The 13725-nt window shown below is 37.5% G+C and overlaps 2 protein-coding genes across 2 annotated transcripts in view; one reads left to right on the forward strand and one right to left on the reverse strand.

Annotated features, from left to right (window-relative positions):
• The window catches only part of LOC135209313 (echinoderm microtubule-associated protein-like CG42247), a 139406-nt gene that overhangs the window by 6641 nt on the left and 119040 nt on the right, over positions 1-13725 (reverse strand). The window contains exons 11-18 of the mRNA XM_064242021.1: positions 7090-7239; positions 6762-6933; positions 6509-6604; positions 5082-5216; positions 3657-3791; positions 2587-2715; positions 978-1106; positions 402-530 (exon numbers count right to left, since the gene is read on the reverse strand). Coding sequence (XP_064098091.1) covers positions 402-530; positions 978-1106; positions 2587-2715; positions 3657-3791; positions 5082-5216; positions 6509-6604; positions 6762-6933; positions 7090-7239 — 1075 coding nt within the window. The remainder of the gene's footprint in view (positions 1-401; positions 531-977; positions 1107-2586; positions 2716-3656; positions 3792-5081; positions 5217-6508; positions 6605-6761; positions 6934-7089; positions 7240-13725) is intronic.
• The window catches only part of LOC135206885 (uncharacterized), a 197030-nt gene continuing 191317 nt past the window's right edge, over positions 8013-13725 (forward strand). Inside the window, exon 1 of the mRNA XM_064238399.1 lies at positions 8013-8320. The gene's annotated coding sequence lies outside the window, so the exon portion shown is untranslated. The remainder of the gene's footprint in view (positions 8321-13725) is intronic.

Raw genomic sequence — 13725 nt, forward strand, 5'->3', positions numbered from 1 at the left:
ACCCTTATCAAGAAGTGAATGACAGAAGGAGTTACATTAGCGAGATATAAATTGGGAGATATGCCCTTAGGTGATGCTGGGGTCACCGGTAAGCCGACGTTGGTTCTGTTAATTGTCTTAATCCGCTTCATCGCTGCGTTAAGGAAGATATCGTCTATATGGTCAGAGTCCCAGGCTCCATTGGAATGGTTGATCCTATTATCTTGTTGTTTTATCAGTGCAGATTCTATAGTCCTTTGCTTTAAACCAACGTGTTTTAATGGGCCTTTTATACTTTATATATATATATATATATATATATATATATATATATATATATATATATATATATGTGTGTGTGTGTGTGTGTGTGTGTGTGTGCATTGTTAGCATCTATTTCGCCAGGTGAGAAGATTCCTTACCTGTATCCTCCATTCCAACTGGTTCTCATGCCACTTAACTATGTGCTTGTCGTAACCAGCTGTTGCTAAAGTCCCATCTGATTTGTTCATTGCTAATCCCCACAGCTGTTTGCTGTGTCCGAATATAACCTGAAAATTATAAGATATTATATCAGTGTCAGAGGACAGCGAATTTACAGAAGAATGGTATTTGGCATCTCTGCCAAAATAAAATGCATAACAGGATAAAATTGGCGGGGTGTGTGCGCGCGCCTGCGTTTGTGTGGGGGTGGGGGAGATATTGCTCATTGGGGTTTCGATTGCGGTGATTTTGGCGCATGTGGTAACGATTCCCAACAACGCATGGTAACCATTTTAGTGAGTGATTCATATAACATTTAAAATATCCCAGCAGAGATATATTTCATAACCTCTCCAAGGTGTCATCATTTTGCATTACCATTTTTACTTTTGTGAGATTAAACCTTTCAAATATGTCATTTGCATATAGTATTCCATAGCTGGAGTTAATAAATTTGAATGATGTCACTTACAAAACCCTTTTCAAAGTTGTCGACTGACAATATATTACCGTACCTGGTTGAATCTCCTTTGCAAAGAACCCTCAAGGATCATGTTGCGTGTCGTACCGACGTAGATGTTGCCGTCGTTGTGACCTGGTCTTTGTGGGTATAACGATCGTACACCGCCTGCTTGTTCCGGCAACTGCAAACGGAGAGGTAGCGTTTATTCATAGTTCAAGCAGTGGGGAAAGTGGCAACCATTCATCATTGGGCCTTCAATCAAAGTTTCTGCAATGTTCTCGCTATAATGTTGAATGAAGCACATAATAAGGTAGAAATTTTACCTATAAAACTAAAGCTTGATAGCCATTGTCTGTCACCTATGTTAACATTTGTTTTAGCGTTTCTTTCCTTGTACGCCTTACTAAAGCATCCTCATTTGTTTATTCAAGTATCACGTTAATTGTCTCTTCGACTGGTACATTAGTGTAAAGGGAATCTATGTCGTTGAACTTTTATTTTTGCGTGTTGGGATTTCCAGTAGGCAAAGAATCCTTCAGCATGCTATTTTTCTCTTTTACGCCACAGAATCCTTTTACACTAATCTAGAAGTCTAAGAGACGATAAACATAATACTTTAACGAGCAAATAAGGAGAAAATGGCAAGGCACGTAGAATAAGAAACGCTAAACAAATTTTAAAATGAGCAATCACATTACATGGTCACCCTTGTCTTACTCGTTCAACAGCAGCAATGTTGAGTGTAAAGAAATACCTTTAATATATATCTCCATGTATATATATATATATATATATATATATATATATTATATATATATATACTAATAAATATGCAGACAATAAACCCATCACCGCTGTATAACAAGACAACGCTGCATTGTCCACTATATAATTATCAGAAGAATAAGCTTTAGTTCTCATTGAAGATAACAAACGGACTATGATTTCAACGTAGACTTACAAACAGTTGCTAACTGTTTCTAGGACGCTCCTTGCCAAGAAACGTTGCAACATTACAAAATGTCGTTTCCATTTTGACCATTTCATCAATACTTCCAGCATTATCTTAACTATAAAAGCAAAGCATTTTCCTTAAAGTAGTGCACGCTAATGTGCTTGACACTTATACTATTTTCTAATTAAGTAGTTGTAAATGGTTTTCAAATAGTATTATAGTGAACAAAGAGAGAACCAGTTGCCAAATACAATTGGCAACTTTGCAGTGTTTATAGTTTGACGATAAGGATAACACGAAAATATCCTGAGTCATGAGTGATAACACTGATGATGTACGAGTTCAAATCATGTTCGCTTTTATAAGCACATTCATACGAGGAGAAACCGCAAAAAATATACTTAAAACAATAATTATTACTTTACTTCAATATCTGTGACCATGACGGGTAATACTTGAGCAAAAGTCAGACTACTATGCACCACTCAGCCATAGCGCCACTTAGCTGACCGAGTCAGTTTCAGGGTTACAGCACCTTGTGGTAAAATCTTAACAATGTTAGAGCACGTGCACTGGCTTATCTTCATGTGCGTGTAAGCATATATTATATGCTTGACTTATAGATGCATAGTGACTGCATGCATATGGGTAGGTTTGTCTATGAAGTAAGATTAGGAAAGAAATATTGATTGCCAAATTCTCTTACCTTTGTTTCCGTAATTTTCTCGAATTCTTCCTCACAGTCCCAAGCAATGATCTTGCGGTCCTTGTCTCCGCCAGAAAGGACTGTGCCTTCGCTCAGCAACTGCAGACAGTTCACCGCTGACATGTGAGCCTGCGAAGAGAATGTCATCACAGGTTTAACTATCACTGGTGTTCAGATGGTTTGTGACCACTTAAAAATCGGAAATCAAGTCGCTTAGGCATTGCTATGATATTAATTGGTAATGGTATCTAGGCAGGTTAGTGAGTGTAGAAGTTTACGCACGTTTTCATTAATAACGAAATTAATATTTGTTATTGGACCTTGATTGCACATCCGATAGACGCAGCATTACCTTGACTGGCGCCTTTAAGCTATGGTAGGGGGCATAAATACTTAGTTGAGTAAGATTTGTTATGACAGGGGATCGACAATAATAAACTTTCGGTTATCTAACTTTAGCACATCATATAATAATATAATATTATGTACCATCTATCTATCTATCTATTTGTCTATCTGTCTGTCTAGTCTATATATATATATATATATATATATATATATATATATATATATATATATATATATATATATATGTGTGTGTGTGTGTGTGTGTGTGTGTGTGTGTGTATTGCCTATCTCTGTGTATGTCTCTGAGCTGTGATAAGAGATATTATTATCATTATTATTTTTACTATTATTATATTAGCAATTGCTGTGTTGTATTGTCTATTATCACATTTTTTTCTGTCCCGCGCATCGAAAATTTGCATTTTGCGAAGTATTTGCCATGTCAATCTCTATAGATGGCTTTGAGCCGAAATAAATGATATAATTATATTGGACAAGAAAATTTACGGTAGTATGTCTTGATTTTGTTCTTTAGCATATATAAGGCAGAAAGTTTTCGATGACATGTACGGTCCTCCGTGTCAATCTTATTATTATTATTATGATTATTATTATTAGAAGTAGTAGTAGTAGTATTACACACTGTTGAGTGTAGATGGACCCCCACCCGCGGAAAGAAATAGATAAATAAATAAAAGAATACTGTAAATACAGAAACCTACCTGAAATTCTCTCTTGACATAATAGTCACCATCGGGGTCGATGCTCCAGACGGAGATCATTCCCTCGTGGTCCCCTGTGATGAGATCTCCCCTGAGGGTGAATTCCAGGGACATGATCGTTCTTCCGGAAGTTTCCTGCTGAGAGGAGAATCAGGCAATTACGAGGAAATTAAAATGATTCGTAGTCTCTATACAGTTTCATTACCAGTTACAACTTGTCCTTTTTTAATGGTCTTGGAAAATAGTTTCCGGTGAGAGGATACCGGAGGATTTTCATCATCGTACAGTGAATTATTAAGTGAGTATGACGAATTTGATGTTATGTATGTTATACCTGGAGCTTCATTATCATTATCTCTTATTTCTTAATGGCTTCAGCTGTTGAAATTAAGGCGCAAGTTGCAGGTGGTGGAAGGAAATCAAAGGATTTGCCAGTTATACAAGGAAGATGAACGTGAGAATTTTACCAAAGATTGATAAGTAATTTTTTTATTCAATTGAAAACTTCCTTGCTTGTCAGTTTTGTCATGCTAAGTAACCGCTGGCAAAAGGTTCATGAACATAACTAATCAGGTTCGCCTTGAAAACTGCTTTACGTAGTTTCACAGTGAATTACAAAGTTCATCGGTTATTATTCACCCAATCGCACGCAAAGACACTAAGTCTTGTCCTCATCAGCTTTCAGTCCGAATATCTTCCGACAATGTTTGAATGAGAACATACAAAAGCTCATCTCCGCTTATCATTCACCTTATCACCATAAAAGAATCCCTCTTATCGCGTCAGTATTGCATGATCATTCATTTCTCTTCCTTAAATCCAAACTGCTTTCTTACACTTCATTAGTATCCATGTCTTCCTCCTCAACACCTCTTTTATTCATTTTTGGTCCTGTAAATCATCTCACGTTCCATACATTGCTCTCATCCTGTTCTTAACCAGGTTCTCTCGTTCTTCCTTACCCAAACTCTCCTAGTCTAATCATAACTATTCTTATTAATCCTTTTTTTGTATTCTCAGTACCTCCTTGGAATTTTTTCTTTCTTGAAATTCTTCATTCTTCTTCAATGTCCACCTAATTCATCTCCCTTTCATCAACACCTAACCTGTTCTTACCCAGTTTAACGTGCCCCCATATTATCTTCAATGCCTGTGTTACTTATCCATCTCTCCCTTACAGATAATAATTTCCAATTCTTTCTCTCTGCATTTGGAAAGTTCTTCCACCAGTTCTTTCATTCTTCCTCGGTCACCATTCCATCTCACATTAATGAATTGCTGTTCTCCTTTCATTAGCACAGTCCCCCTTTCCTCTCTTACTCAAACTCCCCTTTACTTCTCCCCATTTCTCTAACTCCTCATTCATCTCTAGTTTATTCCCCATTCTGTGTTTTTCTTCCAGGGCAGCTTCTTCCAGTTACTCACCTCGATGAGGTCCGTCCTGGTGAAGATCCCGTCCTTCCTCCTCGCCCAGAGGGAGAGCAGTCCTCTTCCATAAATGACAATAAGGTTATTGTCAAGCGGATGGAAGGCCGCTCCCCATACGTGGTCTTGGTGAGTCTTGAAAGAAAAAAAAAACATTGGTTATTTCTCTGGAGGGTTTTCTTTTAACTAAATAAATATTTCAGTTTTATATTTAGATATATTAATACTTTTGAGAGATAAACTTATTTCTGTAACATCTTTATGCGGTCCCTTCGAAATGAACGCCTTTTTCTTTTTCTTTTTTACATTTTAATAGAATTGGCATGATCTTTAAATGCCTTTTATTTCTACAGCTCACAAGTAAGGTACAAAATAATGACACTTTAAAAAAGTTGTCTGTATATAATTCACGTACGATAAATGACTATAAGAATTAATGGTAAACATAAAAACTTAGAATTTTAAACCATATTTTGGGTGCTTTGTTGAAAGATTTGAACAAATATGTGCTTCATTTCCATTGGCCACCTATATCATGGATTTTCAAATTGACTTAACCCAACTTGACCAGCCACAGTGTAGATAGAATTTAATGCATCAAATCACCGGATATTGGAGCTCCTTCTAAACCTTTACGTATTCCAACTCAACCAGTCACAAGGTTGTAATGGCATATTCAATTTGGTCAACGGGGAAACGTGTTCTGATCTGAATTCACCAAGCCTGTGTGGCCTAGCCTAAAAAATTACACTACATAATTTTTTTTTTTTCTTTTGACAAATACAGCCTTTTATGAGCTAGGAGGGGACTCAACCCTTTGCAGGGTACAGAGGCATCTCCAAACAGGTCCTCGGACAAATGTGTCTTGATCCGAAATCACTGAGCCTGCGTTGCCTAGCTTTGCAACTTGCACTGCGTAGACGATATTACTTGACCTACCAAATGGTAAATTTCAGCCTTCTATAACAAGTAGGAAGGGGATGAAAGGAATGCATATATTTTGCTGTAATAAAAAAGATAAAGTAAGGAAACCACATCTCCAAGCATACAGCGCATTGTACCCACGTAGGGGTAATTTGATTTTTTTTCAAGATAGGTTTATCCTTGCGGTATCTTTCTTAGCAATCCAATAATTAAAATTCAACAATTGTGCCCCATTTTTTCAACCTGATCTTCATGTGTTTTCAGCTTTATATTTCGTTTTAATTCTTTGACAAGTTTCTTGTGTGTGTGTGTGTTTGTATGTGTGTGTTTAAATTTCTTTTTCTTCAGAATTTCAACAATAATCTTTTTCAGAATATAATGCTCAGTGATGGATGTTTTCTGTAACAGTCTCGATGCATTTATAGAGTATTTTTTTTTTCAACATTATTGAGTACGATGGTAAATAGCGGGTTATAAAATGGACAGGACTAGCTCACACTTACAGCAACTCTCCCGAAGATCAATTCGTTGTCCCATGTCCAGACCGACAGCAGGTGCTCTCGGTCAGCATCGACGGCTAGAAGGTAGTCGCCCTTATTCTGAAAAGAGAATTTGTTCGCCAAATACGAAAAGGCAGTCATAGCTACTAATATGTGAATACAACTAGACACGAACATGTTTATAAATTAAAGTAAAATTACAACGAATTCAATTGACAATACACTAACAACAAAAAGTGGATAATAATCTTTTTACCCTGCGCGAGAAGTCCACAGCCAGGATACCAGCTCCCAGCTCCTTCCTGCCCAAAACGTGGAGAGTGTTCAGAGAGCGCGCACTCCAAACCCGTACATGCGCAGAAGACCTGTTTCCTCTGGAGGCTCTCTGGCCCGAGGCCACCAAGTCACGGGTCGGATGCAAAGCCATGCTGAAAAAAAAAAAGTTTGTTTAATAATCCCATATGAGTTTAGTTAACATCCTTGTTAAATAATAATGACAATAAAGATGAAAATTATGAAATAGGCCTAGAAACACGCAAAACATGTTACTAAATATAAAAAGATGCATCTGAAACCTCTCTTACCACTGAATATCTTCTGTGTGTTCAGTGTAGTGTCTCTGGAGATCGTCTTTGGCATCCATTATGACAGCAACAGCTGCTACATAGTAGAGAAGTTCGCCTGAGGGCAGCACCCACAGGTTCTTTCTGCTGTCACTTCCTCTGTAGCCGTAACTGTGAGTTTGTGAGTCAAGGAATAGATAGCATGTTTTTATGCGCCTATATTTACGAGCGATTTAGTCATCTATCACAGCATTCATGCCGTCAAAAGCTCGGTAACTTAGGAGGCAGGCACAGCGACAAGTCCTATATACAAAATTATATAAATTCTATATAGCGATCAATGATGAGAGACTTTGGCAATGGGTTGGGCGAGGCAAATCTAAATGTGTTCCCTACACGAAGTTAATCGTTGTTAAACAGTGATTGCATTTTATCATAAAAAGATTATGAGGCAAAGTTTGAAAGATGTAGATCACTCTCCTTGTAATACTATCAGGAGTCCCTGTTTCATGGTGTCCGTTTGTGGGTAAGGTGTTGAAGGGGAAAAGAGGCCTATTATACGTCAATGTAAACCATGCAAATCAAAACACCGGATTAGATAAACTAATGTCATTATGACTTTTTTCTTGTTGACACTTCCTATCACAGAAAAACATTCAGTTGCTGAGTAGGGGTGCTTGTCTGAAAAGTGAAAAGGCTTATTCTCGCACATTTGCCCGTAACAGGAAGGTTAACTGCGACTGTGTATTGTTTATTAAAATCCATGTGAAATAATGTCCTACAACAAATCTAAAAATTCCAACACTACATAGCCATGAGATTTACAGGTTTCAATATGACGTTAATCCAAAGATAAAAGAAAATAAAACTATTGAACATTGTTTCGCGAATCGACGACGCCGATAAAAAGGCGGGAAAAGTGTCATTCGATTTTTGAAGTTGTAACCACTCAGGACTCAGGCAGTCACTCTCAGTCTGACTCACTAAGAACTTGTTGACGTCCGTGTCATATGCAGGTGCCCTTTGGCCTTTATTTTGCCTTTAATTTTAGTGGTTTTTATAAGTGCTGAAACCGCGACACACCTGGGTTATTCGACTTTAGCGTTGAGGTGAAGAAATAATGCAGACAAGTCTGTTTACAAATAATATGGCAATGTATAAGAAGTTTCAAGGATCTCTTGGCGGAAATCAAGGCAACATTAGCGGTGACATACCTACTAGGGGAACAATGCGCCAACAGTTATACGATGATGTGAGTAGCTGTTACTTAATTGGGATATTTCCTAGATAGTAACCCCCAAGGGTTTTCGGGAGTAGTTATCTAGGACTCATATTTCTTCGGGGTCATTATATCTATAATATTCAGTCTTTTGTTTGTTCTTACGGTAATCGTCAATGGGATGTGCCAAACACGCCGCAAAGGTAGATACATAGCAGGTTAAAACCCGCGGGGGTCACTATCTAGGATATATCCCCTATTTGAATATAATCCTAGATTAGATTTAATGCACGATTAATTTGTAACGAATGATCCTAGTACGAAAATATAAATTAGGCCTAGGCCTAAGTTTGTTGTAGCCTGACGGTTCGTTGTTCCGGACCGATTTCATGGATTCATCCCGAGGATTTACTTCTTATTTTTCTTCAGGCAGTCGGCTGCTTGATGTTTGAGAGTCGGCAATTAGTATTAGCTAGGTTCGGTTTTCATATCAGCAGTGAATGTAAGTCTAGGCAGGGTCGACCCGCTGAAGGTGAATAGCTTTCCCGCGTAGGAGCAGGATATGAAGGTCTTTATTAGAAAACCAGCTAATTAGTTTGAATGTTTAACTGATAAACAGAAGTTTACTGTATACTGAATGTCTGACACAAAGTAGTTCATATAACCTGCTGCCAGTGTCCGAGGCGGAACCGATTTTCGGTGTAAGGGTCTTTCCTACGTGTAGTACTAGCCCTGTCGCCGCCACCTATCTCTTTATCTCTCACAGATCATTATCATCGCTCCACCATCCTTGTTTAATGAGAAATTGTGTATCATCACCATAAGCAAATGAAGACGTTTGGAGCCCGCATTTTAAAAGAAATACTTAGTTTACAAGTTTGTAGAATTGTGGCAGTGTGTTCTGATTTCAGATAATGAAGTGGATATTTGCCGAGTCCCGGTAGGCTACGTATTTGACTATTTAGCCGGCATTTCCGGTGCACATGCGCAGTCGATTACTGCCGAGGATGATGTAATCACGGATGTATTCTTTATTTCCTTTGTTTTATACAAGCTCTTCTCTGTAAGCAGACAAACCGCTATTTTTTTTTTTTTCATTGTTTTCCATGATAATACAAACATTTGGTGAATGTGTGCTGACCTTGACTTTACGGAACGCAGTGAATTTGGACCATGGGCGCCCGCACGTAGGGGCAAGGGATTGCACTTCCTCCACCCCCATTCCCCCGTGAAATCCTGGAAAATTATAAATATATATTAATCTGCTAGTTCAAAGGGTCAAAAGATTTGCTGGCCACTTCTTGGAAAATAAGCTGTGGCCGCCCATGATTTTGATTCGTAGTAAACTGAAGGATTTCCCAAATTTCAAACTCACACAAGGTTACATTTAGTCCCCATAAATGTAGTTGTTAAGATTTCGTTCAGTAACTGTCGATAGCCGTTTATTTGCTCATTATTAGAGACGACAATCTTGGCTGGCATTACATAAGAGTAACTAGTATGTGTTCTTAATTTGTCTTAATAATTGGGTCCTACAAAATTAAAAGACGCTCGGAAACTTTTTACAGCAAAATTTCCGCCCTGTGAGGCCATTCTTGTTATGTTAACCTAAAGGGTGACATTATTATTCGTGTATTACGAAAGCCGGCAAAACAAAAGCTGCGCACGCATCCCATTTACAAGCAACTAGATACATAAGTCCGTAAATAATCTACTGCGCATGTGCACCGAAAAGGCTGGCTAAGTAGTCAAATACGTAGTCTGCCGTGACACGGCAAAATAGCCACTGCCTTCAGATAAATGAAAAAGTGCATAATGCATACATATGTTCACCAACTTCTTTCGTAAGTTTTATTCAAACTTGAAGGTATAATGACACATTGCATGACCTCTGTTATTATTACTGTATTATCTTTTGCATTTGTCAGACCTGTAACAACGCTAAGCAGTAAATGCCACCCAGTTCAAATCTAACCTAATAATTTTCTGTTATTTCACAAGGTGAGTTTTAAAGACACATTCTTGGGATTAGAAGTCATCTGATGTGAGCTAAACTCATGTTTCATTTTGCGGGCAAGTCAGGGAAAATAAGAGGTGCGATAAAGAGTTTTCGACTTAAGGATTAAAGATCTTTCGTTGACATATCAGTTTTAATGTCACCGTATCAGTGTTTCTTCTAATATCTGTAGCTTCACCGTTTTATTACGTCAACGGATACAATGCAACACAACCATAAGAATTGTAACCGAGAATTTGGGGAGTAAATCGACTGCTTCTTTTCCAGTAATCCCAAACTTTGGAATTCTCCTACTGCTTCTATTATTCTTAATTCCTATCAGCTAACATTAACCTTCCCGTTCTTTAAGAAGCGGTAAGATCTATCAATGCATTCGTGCTTAATCCCCATTCTTTTCTGTCCCTCCTTTTCATGGTATTCGGGCATATGTTTAATAAGAATATTTGGTTCCTCGTTTCGGTGACCTTTGCATAATGATTTTTTTTTTTCTAAGGAAGCGTGTAGTTATCTAGGTTTGTGTAATTCCAGTCCACTCACTGAGTAATGACAGTAATAACTAGGCATAGTTATGCAAGAACAAACTAAGTTGACGGAAGGGGTTTCTTCGGATTTCACTGTTCTTTGATTCTGGTGTTCGTGACGCGGAAGAAGGAATTCTCTTCGCGAGACATTCAATCATAAGACGTTGACCCTTGAGAGGGAGCAAATGTAATCCTTTCTCTCTCTCTCCGAACCCATCATTCGACCGCTCGTAAATATTGATGTGGCGCAGTGAAGGAAGTGTGGATTACTTGGCGGGTTACAAAGTAGAGCTGAAGTGGTTCACATATTTCCTGATTTGTTTGTGAAGAAATCCGTAGTTAATCACATTAAATAAGTGCCCAAATTAAAAACCAGAACTTTTTTTTTCTTGAACCATCACTGGTACTTTAACTAAGTTTTAATCCATCCTACCCCTTGATGTAAAACAAAAACTTACAGTATTTGAGTTTGTAGCAAACTTAAGAAAGTTGGATGGAGTTGAAAAAGCGTCAAGGAAAAAAAAAAAAAAAAAAGAGTAATCGTTAGTCAGCTAGATCAGGCGGAGAGAGCGTGCCGCAACGAGATGGTCTGACCACGAGAAAGTAATTTAGGCCAGCTTAGTGTCAGACGGCTCATGCGACCGTATGTGAACGTACTTATGTAATTAGACTACACACAGAGTTAATGAAAAAATAAGATGTTTGGGAGGCATTATGAAAAGGTCCATAGAGGAATTATACGTACTTCACTGAAAAAAAAAATGTATCGCTAGAAAGAGACAGCAAAAATATGCTGCTCTTCACAATGTTTTACAGGACAACGTGCTTTTTTCTTGATTTACCCGACGTGTGAGATCGAAGGATTGTTTTTATTGAGGGGTGGGGGGTGTGGTGTAAGCCGAGAATTTGAGCTTTGACTTGTTGTTTCTAAATGGTTCAGGGAAATGTTCGATAATGGAAAACACACATAGATCAAACTTTACATCGGTTACCATTGCCAAGCATCAGAATGATCAATCCCATTGCAATAGGAGTTATGCGTTACCTGTGTGTAGCTGGACAATGAGAATGTTAGACGAAATTTTATTCCCGTATTCACCTGTAGTGTTTTCATCATGCTTTCGCCCACCACGCTCGTATAAATTTATCTTTTAAACTTGTTAAACTTCGCGAGGGGATTATAAGCAGTAAACATGATTATCAACATATTATATACGAACAGTATAACATTTTTCTTGAGAAATACGCTATGTAATTTATCATCTGCTCTTCCCAGGACAAAGGACAATTCAGTTTAATGACGACCTATAATTACGGAGAGTTTTGCTCAGGTTTGAGGGTAAACTGCGCAACTTTAATAACTACATATCATTTACCGAGACATTTGTGTTTGGGGCTAAAATGTTTCAGCAAATTGTTTTTTGCGGAATGTACATGATGAAGGATTGAGACGTTGCCATTGTAAGGCGGGCGTACTTAGTTTATGCACATGTTTAAATAAAATCGGTTCTGTTTACACAGTAAATTGGAAAGCATGTGGAATATTAGTCACGTTGTTCACTGGGACTGGCGTTAAGGAAGTTGTAAATTCCATTTTATTTACATAATCTCTGCAGAGATATAAACATGAAACTGTTAAGAGTGAAACATTTCGAGAAAATAATGATCCTCTAATAAGTACACCCAACAACGGTTCAAGGTTCCTTAGTCATCGCATGCCTTTGAGTTCATCAGGGTTGTATATAGCAAATAAAAGTCTCATGTATTAGGCATTGTTTTGTGAAGGAACTATGCACGTCAGCCATAAAAAGCTGAATTGTAAAACCATAAAAAATCAGCTCTTATATTATGAGTCAGTGACTCGCAGACGTTGCATGAGAGAATAATCGCTCATATCTTGCTGTTCATGAAGAGCCTCAGTATTTTTATTGTCGAACGGGAATTAGAGGAATGCTAATGAACGTTGTGCCAATGTGTAATATTTCACAGAGCCTGGAGAGGAGGAAATAACGACTCTAGGACAAGTTGCGCAACAAGAATGCCATAGTATACGGTATTTGGGGTATGTTGCATTTGCCACAAGGTAAGCCAATCTGCAAGTATTTGCTATTGGCAAGGTCGTATTAATAGACAGGATCCGCGATAAATCACGTTATCCTTTGATATACCGAAGGACATACGCGTAATGATCCATAAGTCATAATTACTGATCCTCTAATTCGACTGTATATTACTGCATGGTCCCAGAAATGTGACATTCACCAGCGACAAATCCTCTAATTTTAGGCGTGAATCAGTGATCATGGGGGTATTTTATAACAGGTCGAAATATGGCGGCAGTGTTAGGAAATGTCTAGCGTATGGCGGTGATTAAAAGAGTGTCAAATTATGGATAACTTGTTAAACCAAAAATTGTTTTATAACTACTCATATATATATATATATATATATATATATATATATATATATATATATATATATATATATAGTATATAGGTATGTATATACACATAGTATATATATACTGTATGTGTATGTATATACATGTATATGTATGTATATGTGTATATATATTGTTTTAGTGTTAATGAGTATACTGTAGCAGCTCCCAGGTAATCATATTAGGCATGTTTGTTTTACGGTTAGTAATGTAGGTTTAAATATTTGTACAGATAGGTTTTCATGTAAGAAAACGAGAGAAAATGGTAGTTGAAAAAACAGATACCAATTTAGATAAAATGAACTGATGATAACTAAATGCATTATATTGAAAGCCAGTCAGGCTTGATTATGAGAAGTAATAGAAACTTGAATCAGAAAAATCAGCAAACTTATACACAAATTTTATTCAAGTTTCTAACTTTGAAATTGTGCCAACACCTGTGAAAAAAATATTTTTC

This window comes from Macrobrachium nipponense, chromosome 11 (assembly GCF_015104395.2).
Source record: "Macrobrachium nipponense isolate FS-2020 chromosome 11, ASM1510439v2, whole genome shotgun sequence".
NCBI lineage: Eukaryota > Metazoa > Arthropoda > Malacostraca > Decapoda > Palaemonidae > Macrobrachium > Macrobrachium nipponense.